Below are 19249 nucleotides of genomic sequence, written 5' to 3' on the forward strand. Positions count from 1 at the left end.
TCTAAGAAAATATAAGTAGATCTGCACATACACAATCTGTAATAAATAAATGGAGACATGTATAATAAAGTTGCCTTAACTTTATGAATCCCACAAAACTGTGCATTTAGCTTTAGTGAAAGTTCTTCAAAAACAAAGGAGTTATTTATAATTCCAACTGCCTTCTTGTAGAGGGAGGGTTCTTCATTGGCATAATACTATGAAAAATAGAGCCATGATAGTCTAGAAGTGGAACTTATAGAAAAGCTGAATTGTTTTGAAAAAGGTGGAGGGGGGGTGATAAAAAGAGATGGATGGGGCCTCCCTGGTGGCGCAAGTGGTTGAGAGTCCGCCTGCCGATGCAGGGGATACGGGTTCGTGCCCCGGTCTGGGAGGATCCCATATGCCGCGGAGCGGCTGGGCCCGTGAGCCATGGCCGCTGAGCCTGCGCGTCCGGAGCCTGCGCGTCCGGAGCCTGTGCTCCGCAACGGGAGAGGCCACAACAGTGAGAGGCCCGCATACCGCAAAAAAAAAAAAAAAAAAAAAGAGATGGATGGTACCTAGGGGAAATCTAAGAAGAAGCTAGGGCAAAGGGAGAGGGGAATTCCCAGAATTAGCAGCACAACCAGAAGGAAGCACTCGGCCCACAGCACAGCCTGGTTTAACCTGACAAATCCCTGTTAAAAGTGGCACTGATTAGGAAAAAGCACAGAGCCACATTTTACCCACAGGTTCCAACTGTGTGCACTGAGTTTGCACAGAAATAAAACAGTTCCGGAAGCACTAGAAGGAGTGGTTTGCTGTCGACACTTACTGCGAGGACAATCTGGAGGGAACTATGAGCCACTTCTATGTACTGGTACTCCAGAAAACACCCTGAGACCGTGATGTAGCGATGGTCTTCTGGGGCCCAGTCTGGGGCAGGTGTCACTGATGTCACCGTACATCCTGGTCCATTCTCCATCCACCAAGATCGGTGCATTGAAATATTAAAAGTCAGGATAAGGTCTGTTTCCTGCAAGAAGGCAATTTATAAGGATGAGAATTACTTTGTAAATGTTAGTTAGCTTATTCGGACTGACTTGCTTTTGAGTTTCCCATTTTGAAATGTGGGTTTTTTCCCCTCCCCTTGCTGTATTTTATAGGCAGAAAGGTAGCATCTAAAGTCAAACTATCAGTTCCACCTGAAAATTATGTCTATCGATTTCATTTATGAAGGTTTGCCTGACTGCAGTGATACAAATAAAAATACTTATTAGTAAAATTGTCAGACTTATGTTGTTACACTGAAAAGTCTTAGCTTTTAGGACTTGTAAATATTACAAAGGGAGTGTTTTAAACTATTTTTATCAAGTGCAGTTCATCTTCAGTCTGCTATTTTCCTCTCCCTCAGAATATTTACTTTTTGCACATTTTAAATGTTAAAACTGTACATCAGTTTGGCAAAATTTAACACAATAATGTGGTTAGTGGTTAAAATATGTGAGAACAAAACACATTATCTCTTGTTCCCCCACCACCACTTATTATTATTTTAGAAAATCAGGATCTTTTCAATCTTGCCAACTCCTGATATAAAATTGGTCACAGGGCTTCCCTGGTGGCGCAGTGGTTGAGAGTCCGCCTGCCGATACAGGGGACACGGGTTCGTGCCCCGGTCTGGGAAGATCCCACATGCTGCGGAGCGGCTGAGCCCGTGAGCCATGGCTGCTGAGCCTGTGCGTCCGGAGCCTGTGCTCCACAAAGGGAGAGGCTGCGGCAGTGAGAGGCACGCGTACAGCAAAAAAAAAAAAAAAAAAATTGGTCACAATACTTCTTAGAAAATATCATCAGCAAATTATTGCAGGGTGAAAATAGTTAAGTCAACAACCCTTTAGATGAGGTTCAGCATGTTAGGTGATGTGCAGCTACAAATGGAATGATGGTAGTTTCTGCACTAGCGACCTTGAAATCACATACACAAATGTGGAGCTGTCAATAGCACAGGGACGAATGTTGTTTTCCAGGAAGAGAATGCATCAAACACATCCTAGTATTCAGCAAGTCATGAGAGAAGATTCTAACAGAGAGGATCAATGGTGGAAAAGGAATTATTTCAGTCTCAGTGATAGAACCTCAAGATGATAAATGCCAACTACTCTTACACCAAAATGAGGTACCAGATTGACCAGGGAGATACTGCATAGGAAATATTAAGATATATTCACTTAAACTGAACACATGAAAGGGCTGAGCATAAATGATCAGGGAATTTGGAGACTGGAAAGAGTATTCCTTTGGAGAGAGCTGTGTTATGAGTCTCATCATCTCCATAAAGTGGTGGTAAGGGAGGGGGTAAGGTCTCTTCTCTTCAAGCCTATTGAGAAAGGCTTCAAAGTATCCCTTGGAACCTGGGAGAGACAGCAAACTGGTTTCTGACTCAGGCAGAATAAATCTCAAAATAAAGCCTGTGGCTGGAGCTACCTGCTAAGTGGCGAAAAATGTCTTTTTTTATTGCATTAGTTGATTTTTTTTTTTTTTTTTTTTTGCGGTATGCGGGCCTCTCACTGTTGTGGCCTCCCCCGTTGCGGAGCACAGGCTCCGGATGCGCAGGCTCCGGACGCGCAGGCTCAGCGGCCATGGCTCACGGGCCCAGCCGCTCCGTGGCATATGGGATCCTCCCAGACCGGGGCACGAACCCGTATCCCCTGCATCGGCAGGCGGACTCTCAACCACTTGCGCCACCAGGGAGGCCCCATTAGTTGATTTTTGAATAGTGAACCAGTCTAGTATAAATCCCACTTGGTTGTGGTGTGTAATTATTTTTGTACATTGTTGAATTCATTTTGTTTGAAAACATTTTGTTAGGATACTTGCATCTATATTTGTAAGAGGTAGTGTTCTTTTCCTGTATTTTCTTTGGTTTTGGCATTAGGTTAATGCTACCTCATAGAATCAGGAAGTTTTCCATCTGCTTCTGTCTTCTGGAAGAGATTTCAGAAAATTGGAATAATTTCTTTCTTAAATGCTTGGTGGAATTCACCAGTGTACCCATCTGGGCTTGGTGCTTTTTGTTTTATTAATAACTTTTTTTAAGTTATTAATTGAGATCTATCTATCTACCTATTTATCTATCTATATATATATATATCTCAATTGATTCAATTTATTTAATAGATATAGACCTATTCAAATTTCTTCTTGTGTGAGTTTTGGCAGATTGTGACTTTAAAGAAATGTGTCTATTTCACCTAGGTAATCACATTTGTGGGCATGGAGTTCAGCTCTATACTGAAGTCTGTCTTCTCTACTACAGCAGCTAAAATAAAATTTATCTTGCCACTTTTAACAAGTTTCCAGTGCAATTTTTTTCTTAACTGCTCTCATGTCTTTCTCTTACCTGGTTTGCTCTCTTATTTCACAGAGTACATAATTCACTACTTCCTTAAGAATAGGTGAATGATTTTAAGTCTGAAGTGTTTTTACCCTACTTTTATATTAATTGACTGATATTTTGGATGGATATGTGCTTCTTGGTTGAAAATCTTCTCTCAGAACTGGGTGGCTGTTTCTCCATCATCTTCTAATTTCCATTATTACACTTAAGAAATCTGATATCATTTTGTTCCCTGTAATTTTTTATGTAACCTGTTTTCTTTCTTTTGGTTTCTTGCATTTTTTGTTTTAAACAGTGAAATATTTCAAAAACATCAAAAAGTATAGAGGATATTATAATAATACCATTATACCCACCACTCAGTTTCATTAAATCTTATGTTATATTTGCTTAAAGTCATTTTTTATTTTTTATTTTTATTTATTTATTTATTTATTTTTTGCTGTGTGTGGGCCTTTCACTGTTGTGGCCCCTCCCATTGCATAGCACAGGCTCTGGACGCGCAGGCTCAGCGGCCATGGCTCACGGGCCCAGCTGCTTCGCGGCATGTGGGATCTTCCCGGACAGGGGCACGAACCCGTGTCCCCTGAATTGGCAGGCGGACTCTCAACAACTGTGCCACCAAGGAAGCCCTAAAGTCATTTTTAAAATAAAATTTTATACATATAAATGATGCTTCCTCTGTAGTCTTCCTAAATATGATTTCCCCCCCCCCCTCCACAGATAGTTACTATCATGATTTTGGTGTCATTATTCTCATGAAAGCTTTTTGTAGTTTTACTGAATATTTACATAGTTATTAATAATATAAAATGCTGTTTTTTTAGGTTTTAAAATATGTATATACTCTGTAACTTACTTTGGTTCCATGTTATATTTTTGAGGTTTATTGATGTAGAAAATCTTTTTAGCTTCAAGTTCTGAAATTCAGTAAAACAGTATCTTGATGAGTTTCTTTTTCACTTAGTTTGTAGAGCATCTGGAGGGACTTTCCATCCAAGAGTGCTTTCCTTCCATTCTAGAAAACAACCTACATTATATCCTTAATTGTTCCCTCCCCTCTACTCTTTTGTGTTACTGCAGGAAGCTCCTATTAGTCAGACATTTGTCTTTCAGGATTGATCTCTTACATTCTTATTTTTTCTTTCGTATTGTTCATATCTTATATTTCTCTTTACTCTCTTGGAGATTTTCTTTACCAAGTCTTCCCAAACTTATATTGAACTATACCTTTAATTTTTAATATTTGGAACTTTTAAGAGCTAATTCTTCTCTAATTGTTGTTTTTGTATAGTTAATATATTTGAATTGTTTCTTGGCTATAAATTTTCTTATTCTCTGAATACTCATTCTTTTAAATTGTGTTTCCTATTTTGTTTTTGCTTTATCCAAGTTATTTATTTTTACTAAATAAGTAAACAGATAAGTAGATAATATTAACAGTAATTATCAAGGATCTACTATGTGTGATAGGCAATGTGCCTAACTTTATGAGTGTTCATTTGGGGGTGGGGTAGATGGACAACAAATACATGAACATATCAAAATGTCTGTGTAGTGATTAATATATGCAGAAATATAAGCTCAAGTAAAGAAATAGAATAACCAGGAATTGGGTGATGGGGAGTGTAACACAATATTAAATATAATAGTAAGAAAAGATGTCTCATTATTTTGTATTTGCACGAGTTCTGAATGAAGTGTAGGAGTAAAGAGAGCAGATTTGGGGAAAAGCATTCCAAGCAGAGGGAACAGCCAGTGGGAACACCTGAATATTTTCTATTATGTTTATTTTTGCTTCTGACTTTCTTGTTGGAGTTGTTCCTTAGAAGTCTTTCACAAAAGTTGTCCTTTCATACCAAAGAGAAACTAAAACTTGATTGGCAGTTTGTCATGCATTAGTGGGCTGATCAGCTGGTGTCCTTCATGTAAGATGACTGAGCAGGGCCTTCCAAATTCTAGGTCTGTAGGGATTGGTAGGACTTTGTTCTGGGTCTTCCACTTTACTTATGGGGTACACATCAGACCACAGCCTCCTTGGGCTGAACTGGGGAGGAGCTGACGCTCTTGCTACATAATATGCAGGCTTTTTTTTCAGCATACAGTATTTAATTTAATGTTCACGTATTCAGAAACTTAACTCATGCCTGCCTGTGCTTCAAGAGTCTTACCAGTCCAGAGGAGAAGCCTCGTTGCATAGACTAAAGGAAGCGCCTCAGGGCAGTCTAACTGCCCCTTGAACAGATTATCCAATTCATTCGCATTTTCAATCCTGTACCTCACATACACCTTCCACTTCTAAATCCTGACTTTTCCAAGATTTTTATGGGTCAAATCTGTACATTGGAACCCACTGCATGATCATAAGTTTTAGGTTTTTCCATTTTGCTAAGTCACTTGCTAATCTTCTACTTTCTATCTTCCAAAAACTGTTGACATTTCTTGTCCATTCTCTTTTTACTGTGTGTTATCATTTTTTTATTCTTTAATACCACTTGGTGGAATTTCAGAATGAAATGTAAGTAAGTACATATATTCAACCAGTGATCATTAACTGGAAAGTTTCTGGCATTATTTTACATTCTTATTTATTTTCTTGTGGACATTTAAACAAAAGGTCTCTGTGTAAGCATAAAATAATGCACACATAAGCATGTGTGCCTTATTTTAAGCACAAAATATAAATTCCTGCTTGTAAAATAGACAATAGAAAGGTCTCCTTAAGTCCCCTTAAGTGCAACAGAAATTCCTGAGTATGACCTTCTCCATGCATAGTCAATAGATTATTTAATTCCCATATATTTTGTAATTTTGAGTTCAAAATTATAAGGACTTTTGAGACAAAGAATAAGTCTTGATAGCACAAAATAAGGCATAAAACCACAAACCAAATCTTGTATATTATCAATGAATTCACACTGAAAAGGATACAAGATAGGCTCAGAATTGTAAGATTAAAAAACTTTTATGTCTAAAAAGACTTTAATAATTATATGTTCAGAGTAATATAGTGTAATTTGTATCAATATATTTATTCATCTCTCTTAGTAACTATTCAAAAAGTTCAGATTAAAGGACCCCATTATTGGTCATGTCATTTTTCAAAATAGCAGGGTCTGATGTATTACATGAAAGCTGTTATTAGCATTAAAAAGTTGTTTCTGATGAGGTTGTATGTATTCAGGGCAACACAAGAAGCCTAATTGCTCAACAAATAATAAGCATTTGATACTTAAAAAAAGAGCATTGAAAAGTAAATGAGAAAATGATACTAGTCGTGTCTGAGAATTTCAACAAAAAGCTACAATTTACTTTCACAATTTATGGCATTTGTTGCATAATCTATTCTAATAGTAAACAATTGATTCAGTATTACAAAGATTAGAAGGTGGAGGTAAGAGTGAGAAGCTTTCAGTTGCAGTTTAAAAAATCTGAAATATTTTCTTAAATTTCTGGAGTTTTCTATTACTTAGTTCTTCTTTTGAAATAATAATATTAAAAATTGATACTCTCGCTTTTATAGATTGCTTAGTTAGTATCTGAAAGTATAGAAACTATGCTTCTTAGTAAATGGCAATTAGGTTATAGTTATCAGTATAGTTGCTAACAAATATTAATTATTCATATACCATATGCAAAACACTCTACCAGGCCATGATGATGAGAAGAGATGTAAGATGCAATCTCTAACATTACAGGACTTATTGTCTCATTTGGAGGGCAAGGTATAGAGATAAAATGTAAAAATAAAAGGAAGCATTTGATAAGCACCTAATGAGAGGTGTGGACAATGTGTGTCTGGGAACTCTGAGGGTGTGATGCCTGTGGACTCTGGTGGGGCAGCCTCTTAGAGATGGGAACTCTAGCTGGGGTTTAAAATAAGAGCCAGGTTAGATAGGTCCACAGCCTGGGGGGAAAAGACCATTTTAACTAGTGTGGACCAAATAATCAAAATTGTAGAGCTAAGAATACTTGTGTATTTAAGGACAAGTAAGTAGCCTTATTTTTATGAGATGAGAGTTTTTAAGGAGTAGTGTGTAAAATCACTTCAGAAAAATAAGTTGAGGACAGACTGGGGAGTGACTTAAATGCCAAACAAAACATCCTGGCTTATTGAAAGATTTTTGATCAGGGACAGGACATTGGCACTATCAAACATGAACAGAGATATATTACAGAAAACATAATCAAATCTCCTGTAGGATTGGGGTGGACAGTGCAGGAAACATGTGGTGAGACTAGTACAGGTGCTGTGTTAAAAATAGTCATGATGGAGGTGATCACACAGATGCTATAAAATCCAAATGCTTCATCTTAATCACCCTAGACTATTCTGCTGAGTTCCCTAAGTGTCCAGGGAGGTGAGACCAGGATCACCTCAGGGTAATACTTTTTATTATTTTAATACTTTCAGAGTAAGAATGGGAACAAGTCAACATTACATTAAAACATACTTCTGGTGCTGATATTAGAGGAATGCCAGGCAAGCACATTGAATGGTAAGAAGCAAACTTTAACAGCAATAAAAATACTCTGGAAGGTCAAAATAGTTATATTTATAAAAGCATATGTATTTAGACATTGGGACTAAGAAGTAGTTAGAGAACCCTGTGATTGAATGGCATCCTTAATTAGCTGAGGATGCAGGAGTTGGGATAGTGAGGAAGGCTATATTTGACACCAAGAATCACTTATTCTCAATGAACTCTTTTTTTTTTACAACCAAATATACACTGAGTTAAAGTTTATAAGATCATCAGAAAGCATTGTGTTATATCTCATTGCCAATATCTATATGTGGATACTAATTCATAGGAAATTCTGAAAAATTCTTTAAAATTATAATCATTCACAGCTTATTTCCAGCTGGTGAACTTAATATTCTAACCTTAAACATAGCTGTTTTCTTCTGTTAATACATGCTTAAATCTATGCAAACCTGCTCATACATATAAAAACCCTAATGCCAAATTTATCCTGGTAACACAAGAATTAGTGAAAGCAAATCATATCGTTCAAGATGCCAGGAAGAAGGAGCTAAGAAAATACGGTTTAGAAAAGATAAGCAAAATTACAAATGCACTTTATTTGACAAGTTGAATGAATGTTGCATATATAGGAGTGCAGCCTAGAACATAAGGAAGTTCATATCTACCAACTCCAAAATCCAAAGATGTAATTCATCCTACTATATGATAAACTTAAGAAAAGTAGATGGAACATCAAAAATATATTTGTACTCCTACTTTCTTCTAGAATCCTTAACTATGAGTAACTTTTGGATTTGGCTGATTATGGATCATAATTCAATATGACACCATAGGTAGTGTTAACTCCAGTTCCTGGCTCCTGTCTTTAGTTATTCAAGGAAAAATCAAGAAAATATTTCTGTGAGCATGAAAAACATTACAACCATTCCTCTAAAATCAATGAGGAAAATCTGATATTTGGATTTGTAAAATCTAGTTTTAAAAACAAAACATGTTTCTTCCCACTATGTGGAAAGATTCATTAAAGGTTTAGTACAAAATGTTTCAAGTTCATTACTATTACATGTTTTCATTGTTTCTTGTCTGAAAACAGGTTTCTCATGTCTATGTTGCAACAAAGGCCATTATTTCACTTTTCTAAATCTTATCCTAATTGCCTCCTTAGTCCAGATAAATGTTTTATGTTATTCTACAACTGGTCTGCATCCTGAGCATTGTTGCAAAAATTACCTTTTAATGAAATCCTCCTCAATACTTCTTATGAACATCCTGCATTTATCTCTGTATTTAAATTAATATTTTAGGTTACCCCTTCTAAGCTTTTCCTGATTAATTCCATTCCTTTTTTGAGCTCATAATGTTATAACTGGTGTGTGTGTGTGTGTGTGTGTGTGTGTATGGCAAAATTATCTTGGTCCATTATTATAACTGGTGTGTGTGTGTGTGTGTGTGTGTGTATGGCAAAATTATCTTGGTCCATTGTTTTCTTCTTGTGGGAAAGGGTTATGTTAAGCCCCAATATAGTCACTGCTCCTGCTTAAGCAATGCATATTAACTCTCAGCTAGAGAAGAAAGTCTGCGTTGGGAATACAAAGAATTTTGTTTCAAGGTGATCCTTGTAATGTTCTGAAAGAGCTGTTTGGAAGGAAGGAAGAGGAGGGAGGGAGCGAGGGAAAGGAAAGGAAAGATTGAAAGGAAAAGAAAGAAAGAATTCAGTAAGGAAGCTGCCGTGCTGTTAAAGTTTATTGTACCTCCAGGCTCAAAAGTCTTGATTATTTTTTTACTTCCTAAGTTAGGACTCATCAGCCATGAGTAGGATCTAAGTTTGGCAAAATGAATCTTCTCTCCTCTCTTTCACACCCTTACTAGCATATGCTAGAGGCAGAATTTTCTCAGCTGGTTACAATAATGAAAGATCAACTTCTCACTGACTTTATAGTTTTCGATGTACTGAAACCTCTTCAGGCAGCTTTTCCTGCTGTTTTCTCACTTTCTCATTTGTTCCCACCCTGCAGGTATCTTTTCCCATTTTGTGAGTGTTCCTTTCCCATCTTAGAGCTCTGAAAAGTGATCTGCATTCCCTCTAGGGGCTTAGGGACACAAAGAACAGGTTAGCTATTTCAAGAGAAGATGTTACTGCCATTTTGGCGCTCATCTGAAGACTACCATTTCCTTTGTTTCTAAAGTACATTTATGTGGATTTTTAATTGGCATGGAGGCAGAGGTGCTGATGATACTGAAGGCTTGGTGACATTTCAGGAGCACTGAAATGTTCTCCTCAATTGTTCCCCACCATTACTGCCAGTCATTATCCCACCTATGTGTGCAGCCCACCCCCGGTCCTGACGTTATCATTTTCCTAAAGTTGGAAATGCTGACTTGGATAGTATCTTCACTTGCCTCCAAAGATTTTAACTTGTCAACAGAATTGAATTGGGAGCCCAATCACATTATGATCCATAGTTCAAAATGTCTCTTAGTTAAATTTATTACCAGAAATGCTAATAAAGTTTTATGTCCTTTCCTTTCTTCATTCATTCTCTGGGAGAGAATAATTCATGGGAATATGACCCAAAATGGTAGCAAGATGGAGATAAGCCAAGCGTTAATGTCATTGATGCTGGACTTTAGAGAGCCATCTTTCAGTTATTGAGAAGGACCATAACTAGAGGTGCAATGAAATACTAATTAACAATAAGTTTCTCTATAAGACCTCTTAAATCTTTTCATTTTGAAGATAAGTGTATCTCCTAGTCCATTATAAATTCTTCAACTTACTGTTAAGTTTGAGAAAATATATATACTGCAAAAAGAAAGGAAATAAAACTTTTGTATCTATTACCTAGACTATGCCTCAAGAACACTTAGGAGAGATTATTATCCTTATTTAACAGAAGAAAAAATGAGGCTGAGAGTGCATATATAACTGCATCAAGTTATTTTTATTAAGGATGAAACTAGGTTTCAAACCTATTTGTCTGAATGCATGCCTTCCCACTAAACCTTTTTGCCTCTTAAGGAAATTCTCTTGGCCACCTAATCAATCATTGCCAAAACACCATATTTGGTATTCTTTAGGAGGATGTTCTAGAATAAAAAACAGTGGACTCATAATTCATACAATTTATTTTAAAAATTTCTAAATGCTGTTCAGAAACCTACACAGCTATAAAAGACCCAGGCATGTCCGCTTTGGTGGTTTGCTAACACTAATCCAAAATTCATTGTACCCTGAATTTACAGTAGAGGTATATTAGCCATGCATTTAGATGAAGGAGCTTTTAAAGATATTTTAGTTGTACTCTATTCTCATGAGAGAATTTTTTTACGTGGTAAGATTTGTCTCCTGTCTTGTTTTATCCTGGCAAGTACATAGATCAATACTGCTTAGAATTTGTGGAGACAAATATAAATAAACCTCTAAGTCTAAATAAAACACCTTTAAGTATATGTACCTATTTCCTTTGGATTGCCTCCAAAGAGCTCTTTGCAGCTTTTGTAATGCACAAGTCCAAGAGGCTACTGGTGGAAAAGTCACTGTCTAGAAGAAAACACTGAGAAATAGAAAAATACTCATCATTACTTTTACATAGAAAGAACACTTAGTTCCTCTGTCTCCTTTACAAAGAGGGGATATTCTTTGCCGAAGTGTAAGAGGACACAGAAGTAGAAGTTGGGAACACAAATACGGGGAAGAAACAATTCAATAATTTTGTTACAGTGGTGAAAAGGTTAGGATGAAGTGGGGTGGTGGGCAGGAGAGTAGTTCACTCTAGAAATGGTGCTGATGTTGCAACAGCATCAGTTACAACTCAGTCCTTCTTATTTAAAAGATGTGCTTCCTTCCAACTCTTTTTCCCCTTCACTTGCCTACAGGGACATCATTCTCTGTCAAAATATTCTTTTCTATTTATTGATGATTCTCTTCTATTTATTGATGATTCTCTTCTTAAGAGTACCAAAAATGAAGTCTTGTGAAAACGAATAGTTTAATAATTCCCCATCCAAAATTTCATAGCCATAAGCCAAGGGGCCATTTGAATTTACATCTTACACCTTAGCATGTCCATTGTCATATAATCTTAAGTTATAGGTGGATTTTGTTAAGCTACTTCAATAAAGGAGTAATAAAGTAACCAGCTATTTTCCTGCAGTGGACATAAGAATTGTGTGACATCTAATCTCATTCACCTGAGGGATATTTCACAGTCTCCTGGTCAGACTGTTTTAGAGTTTGCATCTGAAGACAGACACTGACAAAACTGCATCCTTTGTCCAAGGTACTTGTAGGGTCTAAAACTGATGTCCTATGAGGAATTTTGAGAGAATTTAGGTTGAATTGTCTGGAAAAGACTAAAAGAGATTTTTATAATTGCCTTCAAATATTTAAAGAAATATAAAATAATCAGAGGGACCAGACTCATTTATATTTAACCTCAGGGAGAAGCCAAAGATTCAAGCCAATGAGTTTATCTGGGAGGTAAGGCAGACAATCCTCAAAAGATTAGAAATGTTCCCAGAAAGAATGGGTGGTGTTCTGAGTAATGAATTCCTGTAGCTAGTGGTATCCAAGCAAAGGCTGGATGGTCCTTCAAGAGTGAAGGCTATACTCAAAACTTACACAATCTCTTCCCTCAAAATGATTCTGTGATTATATGAGTAGAGAGAAACTAAAGATCATATATGACATGATTATCTATTGCCTAGGTTTATTCAGTACCACTGAAATAGGGGAATGTAAACTTCTGAGTATATCACTCTATCTAGTTCATATGAAATGACTTAGAAAAATAAGCTGTAATTTTAAATCTACCAATGACTAGTTTATGCCCAGCTGTTAATAATCTGCCTCTATTGACAGCTACTCATGTTAGCTCTTAAATATACTGCACTATGCTATAGTTGACAATGATTATATATAAATTCTCAGCACCAGGCACTTAGAGAATCTCTTTAGAAGTATCAAAATAACTTAAATACTCTTGTGAAAAGGAGCAATTTTAATAGTTTTTCACTAATCAGTGATTGTTCACAGTTAGAACCAAGACAATTACTTGAATTTATACAATGAATCTGAAAAGATCCTACAAAACTCCAGCAATTTAAGAATTTAATCTAGTTAGAATATCATAAAGGTTACTTCCATTATAGAATGGAAGCTACATGGGTTTTTTTTTTTTTTTTTTTTTTGCTTTTTGGGGTTTTTTGAATTAAAAATTCCTTTATTGCTGAAAAATACTCACCAACACCTGAGCCTTCAGCGAGTTGCAATCATTTTGCAATAGTAACATCAAAGACCACGGATCACCACAATAAATCTCATCATAATGAAAAAGCTTGAAATATTGTGAGAATTACCGAACTGTGACACAGAGACACGAACTTAGCAAAAATAGTGCCAATAGACTTGCTCGATGCAGGGTTGCCACAAACATTCAATTTGTAAATAATGCAGTATTTGTGAAGCACCATAAAGCAAAGCACAATAAAACAAGGTGTGCCTGTAATTAAAGACCCTACATGTTTTGGGGGTTTTGTGTCTTACACTTGTGTTCATATTGAAAACAAAAATTTTTCTCAATGTTTTTGTCAAACAGATCCCACTAGACCACCATGTTTGTTTTTCTCAAGTTTGTTTTTCCCCTATGAGAAGATCTCTTCACAAGCAAGGTCACCAATGGCATTTTTTTTTTTTTTTTTTGGCGAGTCTCTTTAAAATACATCAGAGTGAACTTTCAAGCACATATTGTGAGTTGACCCTCTGGGTACTCATGATGTCTCTCATTATCAGCATCAGAACATTATTGTCCTACCCATGGCTGGATGATTCCTCAACATTGATAAAACTCTACCATGGAATATCATTGACCAACTTTGTTGATCACTGAGCATGTTTTATTAATTTTTATTTTACATTATTCTACTGGGTTTTATTCTCCGTGTAAACAGGCTTTAGTCTTCACTAGCTCTTTAAAAGCACCATCATCAAGCCCACTTATAATGATTGTCCTTTGCCACACCTGGCCTTGTCTCTCCGCCATGGTTTCAATAGACTCTACTGCAGTGAGTGTGCATCAGAATCACCTGGAGGGCTTGTAGAAACAGGCTGCAGGGTGCTACGCCCACAGTTTCTGATTGGTAGGTTTGGAGCATGGCTGAGAATTTACATTTCCTAACAGGTTCCCAGATGATGCTGATACTGCTGATCTAGGACCTCACTTTGAGACTCAGGGCTCTACCAGCATGCCTCACGCCTCATACTGTTTGCAAATTTTCACAGCTAGAGGCACTTAACTCTTGATTCTGCCCCACGCATATAGGAAGGAATACAGGCCTTTCATTGGTTCAGTGCAACATAAATTTACCACGGATTTGACGTGGGTAGCAGAGCTGAGCCTTTGCTGAGTTTTCCAGCTCCCATCCTTCAAGCCTTACTGGATTCCTCGTTGGACACACTATTTCTTCTGAGACAAGGACACTTGGATTTCCCTTGCTCAGTTCCTTCTGGAAGATGAAGGTGAGCAGTTAAGTTCACTACCCAAATCTGGGAATCTACCTGGTTGCCTTCGGGATATTTGTGACCTTATGCTCACTCTGGCGTTTTTGTTTTGCCCACACTGATTTCTTTCTGTGGCTTGTTGTTAAGACTTTGAAGTTTGCCTTTTCTGTGACAGTGAGTCTAGCGTCCTAGGTCTGGCATTCCCTGGCCTGACTTCAAATACTCCAGGCTACCTTCGTCTCTGCTTTTCAAATGTGGATTATTTATTCAGCTGAACAACATTGTTGCTATTCCTGTGACTGCTGCCAATTCTTTTGCTCTCTTGATTTCTATATGTGTTTCCAGATCCTTCAACCCTAAGCTCCATCTCCCTCATGCTCTGAGACTCAGTGCTGGCTTGGTCTTTTTCCTCTATGAATGATTACGTTTCTGGTAAGATCATGCAAGTTGGTTGGAAGGTTCTAATGTCACCTACATGCATGACTTAGACCTAAGTAAGTCAACTATATTTTTTCCTTTTTAAACCTGTGTCAAGGAGGTCTCTGGGCTTGTTATGCAAAGTGTAGTCTGAGGATTGGTGGCTTTCAGCTTTTCGGGGTGCTTGTTAGAAGTGGTGAGCCTCAGGCTCCACCTCAGATGTACTGAGTTAGAATCTGTGTGTAACAGGAGTCCCAGGTGATTTTCATGCACATTGTAAAGAACTGATGTACGGTATAGAGGCTGTAGGAGGAACCGCTGCCACCTGAGACTAAACGGGACTCTCAACCTTACCAATCATTATTTTTTCCAACTTCCTTATCACCACTGACATAATTTTATAAACCCGTGTTGGGTGAGTTTCCCACTGACAATGTGAACTATGACCAACAACCCATGATTCTGCAGGAACCCAGCGTCTCTCTGTGTACATCTCACATTTGTTGTTTCTTGGGATTTCTCTTGCACAAAGCCTTTTCTACTATGTCAACATACCAAGGGAATATTTCTTCATGCTTTTGGCCATGGTCTGATGTGGGCTTAGATGACAGGCAGCCGGAGGGTCCAGGGTGGATGAATACCACTCAAGTTCAACAATAAATTTTAGGTGCTTAATATAATGCTGACCCCCAGTAGGTGACCATCCAAACATCTCTCATCAGCATTTATTATGGAGAAGATGTTATCGGTAGATCAGGCTGGGTGAACTAACTCCACCCCAGAGCTTCTGTGGTGGATGGGGCCGGCAGTACTGGCCTGGACAGTGACCAGTGAATGGCCTTGTTGCCAGCAACCCATCCCTAAAGGAGCAATGCTTCAGGCAGTGACTGATTCCAAAAGTCAGGTCCAACCATTGCAGGGAGGGGGCTAATAAGACACATAGAGAGTGTCAGAGCCTAGGTCGAGACTGCCTACCTTTAGGATAGGGCTACACCCCAAAAGGAAGAAATGGCCATGTTAAGCTTGAAACCTAGGTGGACAGGCCCTTATTCGTAAGTGGTGCCACAGAAAGAACATGGGTTCTATCAATAGAATCCAAGCTGGGTTTGTGTGACCTTGAGTAGCTTTAACCTTGGATGGTCTTCCTAGGCAAATGTCCAGGATCTAATAGAGGACTCAGATAGTAGATGCTTAGTTCAATGGTAGTTACTATTATGTTTATTGTAGGGGAAATCATATTCTTATGTGAGCCTATGGACCTGAAGGCTACTCCAGGTTCTTTGAATTCTGACCAGATTGGTTGGAAGGTTGGGTAGCTAGTGTAGTTCAGGATCTGAGCAGAAGGCAGCATACAGGCTCAAAGCACAAGTGCTTAGCAGGGTATATTGGAGGACTTTTTTTTTCCCCTTTCCTCTTTTGTTCTCTTCTCTTGTAATATGATGACTATCTTTAGTGTTGTGTTTGGATTCCTTTTTCTTTTTTGTGTGTATATCAATTATAGATTTTTGGTTTGTGGTTAGCATGAGGTTTTGGTATAGCAGTCTATATATATATATATATATATATGATTTAAGTTGCTGATCTCTTAATTTCAGATGCATTCTAAATATCCTTGATTTGTACTCTTCTCCTTTCATGATTATTTGTTTTGATATTATATTGATATTTTACATCTAATTGTTTTGTGTGTCCCTTAATTGCTTATTGTGGATACAGACGGTTTTATTACTTTTGTCTTTTAACTTCCCTACCAGTTTGTGTGTGGATGATTTCCTACCTTTACCGTAGGTTTGCCTTTACCCATGAGCTTTCCCATTTCATAATTTTCTTGTTGCTGGTTGTGGCCTTTTCTTTTCTGCCTAGAGAAGTTCCATTAGCATTTGTTGTAAAGCTGGTTTGGTGGTGCTGAATTCTTTTAGCTTTTGCTTGTCTGTAAAGTTTTGATTCTCCATCAAATGAGAGTCTCCTAATGAGAGTCTCGCTGGGTACAGTATCCTTGGTTGTAAGTTTTTCCCTTTCATCAGTTTAAATATATTGTGCCACTCCCTTCTGCCCTGCAGAGTTTCTGCTGAAAAACCTGCTGTTAGCCTTATCGGAGTTCCCTTGTATGTCATCTGTTGCTTTTCCCTTGTTGCTTTTAACATTTTCTCTTTAATTTTTGTCAGTTCGATTACTATGTGTCTCGGTGTGTTCCTCCTTGGGTTAACCTGTATGGGACTCTCTGTGCTTCCTGGGCTTGGGTGACTGTTTCCCATATTAGGGAAGTTTTCAGCTCTTATCTCTTCACATATTTTCTCAGGCCCTTTCCCTCTCTCTCCTCCTTCTGGGACCCCTATAATGTGAATGTTGGTGTGTTTGACCTTGTCCCAGAGTTCTCTTAAACTGTCCTCATTTCTTTTTTCTTTGTTCTGTTCTGTGATAGTGATTTCCACAAATCTGTCTTCCAGCACATTCATTCTTCTGCCTCATTTGTTCTGCTATTAATTCCTTCTAGTGTATTTTTCATTTCAGTTATTGTATTTAACTCTGGTGTTCTTTATATTTTCTAACTCTGTTAAATACTACTTATAACTTCTCACTCTGGGCATCCATTCTTTTCCTGAGTTCTTGGATTATCTTCATGATCATTACTCTGAACTCTTTCTTGGGTAGATTGCCTATCTCCACCTTACTTAGATGTTCTTACAGGATTTTATCTTGTTCCTTTGTCTGGAGCATATTCCTTTGCTGTCTCATTTTCTTTAATTCTTATTTGTAGTTTTATGTCTGTGGTAGGTTACATTTCTCAACCATAGGGAAGTGGCCCACTGTAAGGGATGTTCTATGTGTCCCAGCAGTACAGTCCCCTCCTGTCACTCAAGGGCCAGGGAAGAGCTGTTCCAAGGGTAGCCTCTGACCTGAGTTTACAAACTCAGTTCTGCAGCTGCAGGATTGTAGTTTTCTTGCTTCTGGTGTCTGCCCCCTTGAGGGTGAGGTTGGTCTAAGAGGCTTGGGCAGGCTTCCTGGTGGGAGGAGCTGATGCCTGCCCTTTGGTGAGTGGGGCTGGGTCTTGGCCCTCTGGTGGGCAGGCCTATGTCAAGGGGCGTGTCTAGAGGTGGCTGTGGGCTCAGGAAGTCTTTAGGCAGCTTGTTTGCTGATTAGGCAAGGGGAGGGGGGCCCTGTGTTCCTGACCTGTTGGTTTTTTGGCCTGAGGCTTACCAGCACTAGAGCCTACAGGCTGTTGGGTGGGGCCAGGTGTTGGTGCTTATGACCCAGGCAAGATGTCTGCCTTCAATAAGAGTTCACATAGATGTCACTCTCCAATATCTCTGCCATGGTCACTGGTGTCCATGTGCCCAGGGTGAGCTATAGATGCCCCCAACCTCCCCAGGAGACCCTCCAAGACCAGCAGGTAGGTGTGGCCCAGGCTCCTATGAAGTCACTGCTTCTGCCCTGGGTCCTGGTGCACATGAGACCTTGTGTATGCCTACCAAGAGTGGAGTCTCTTCCCCCATTCCTGTGGAGATCCTGTACTCAATCCCTGCTGGCCTTTCAAGCCAAATGCTCTGGGCCTCCTCCTCCTGTTGCCAGAACCCTAGGCTGGGGAGCCTGACATGGGGCTCAGAACTCTCACTCTTGTGGGAGAACGTCTGCCATATAATTGTTCTCCAGTTTGTGGATCACCCACCTGGGTGGTATGGGATTTGATTAAATAGCAAGTGTGCCCCCTCCTACTGTCTTGTGGTTTCTTCTTTGTGTCTTTGGACATAGAATATCGTTTTTTGGTAGGTTCCAGTCTTTTTTATTGAAGGCTGTTTAACAGCTAGTTGTGATTTTGGTGTTTTTGTAGGAACAGGTGAGCTCAATGTCTTTCTACTCCACCATTTTGTCCCTCCGGGCCGTACATTTTCTTTTTTCCCTTAGGTTTCTTGTTATGCCTCTGAGAAAGTCTGAAGCAGATTGGAGGACCTAGGCTTCTGGGTTCTGCCTGATAGTGCAGTTCCAGGGCAGCTTGTGCTCCAGTAGTCTTGGGAGTCCTCATAAGCACTGGGACCAGCAGCAGCAGTGGTGATGAGCGACTCTAGTCTCTCTGTAGTTTTCAGGGTCAGTAGAAAATGGATGGTTTAAGGTATCTAGATTCCAAGTTTCTCTCTTTTTTTTCCCATAGTTCTCCCAGAAATCATGAATTGAACTCTAAGAAAGCAAATTCTTTGGAGTGCTTGCATGAAATAGATTTTTGGTCAGTTATAATAGGTCAGAATGGAGGAAATTCCTTGCCTGACAGCAGTTTTCCAACAGCCAAATGAAAAGATACACAGGGCGAGGTCCCAAAGAAAGGAGCTTCTGTCCTTGTGGAGTTTGGGGACCTGCATAATGGCATGCAGAAGCATTCTGGTTTCCCAGTCTGGAAGCCTACATGGTTTTGAGTAACTTTGCACTTTAAAAAAATTCAGTCACAAAAGATCTGAAATTTATTGTAGATCCTTAGGCTAAATCCAAACCTGACAT

At 38.6% G+C, this 19249-nt stretch overlaps 1 protein-coding gene across 1 annotated transcript in view; it reads right to left on the bottom strand.

The window, feature by feature from the left end:
* The window catches only part of NKAIN2 (sodium/potassium transporting ATPase interacting 2), a 522794-nt gene that overhangs the window by 153696 nt on the left and 349849 nt on the right, over positions 1 to 19249 (bottom strand). The window contains exon 4 of the mRNA XM_060115055.1: positions 794 to 994. Within this exon, the coding sequence (XP_059971038.1) occupies positions 794 to 994 (201 nt within the window). The remainder of the gene's footprint in view (positions 1 to 793; positions 995 to 19249) is intronic.

Source organism: Mesoplodon densirostris, chromosome 12 (assembly GCF_025265405.1).
Source record: "Mesoplodon densirostris isolate mMesDen1 chromosome 12, mMesDen1 primary haplotype, whole genome shotgun sequence".
NCBI lineage: Eukaryota > Metazoa > Chordata > Mammalia > Artiodactyla > Ziphiidae > Mesoplodon > Mesoplodon densirostris.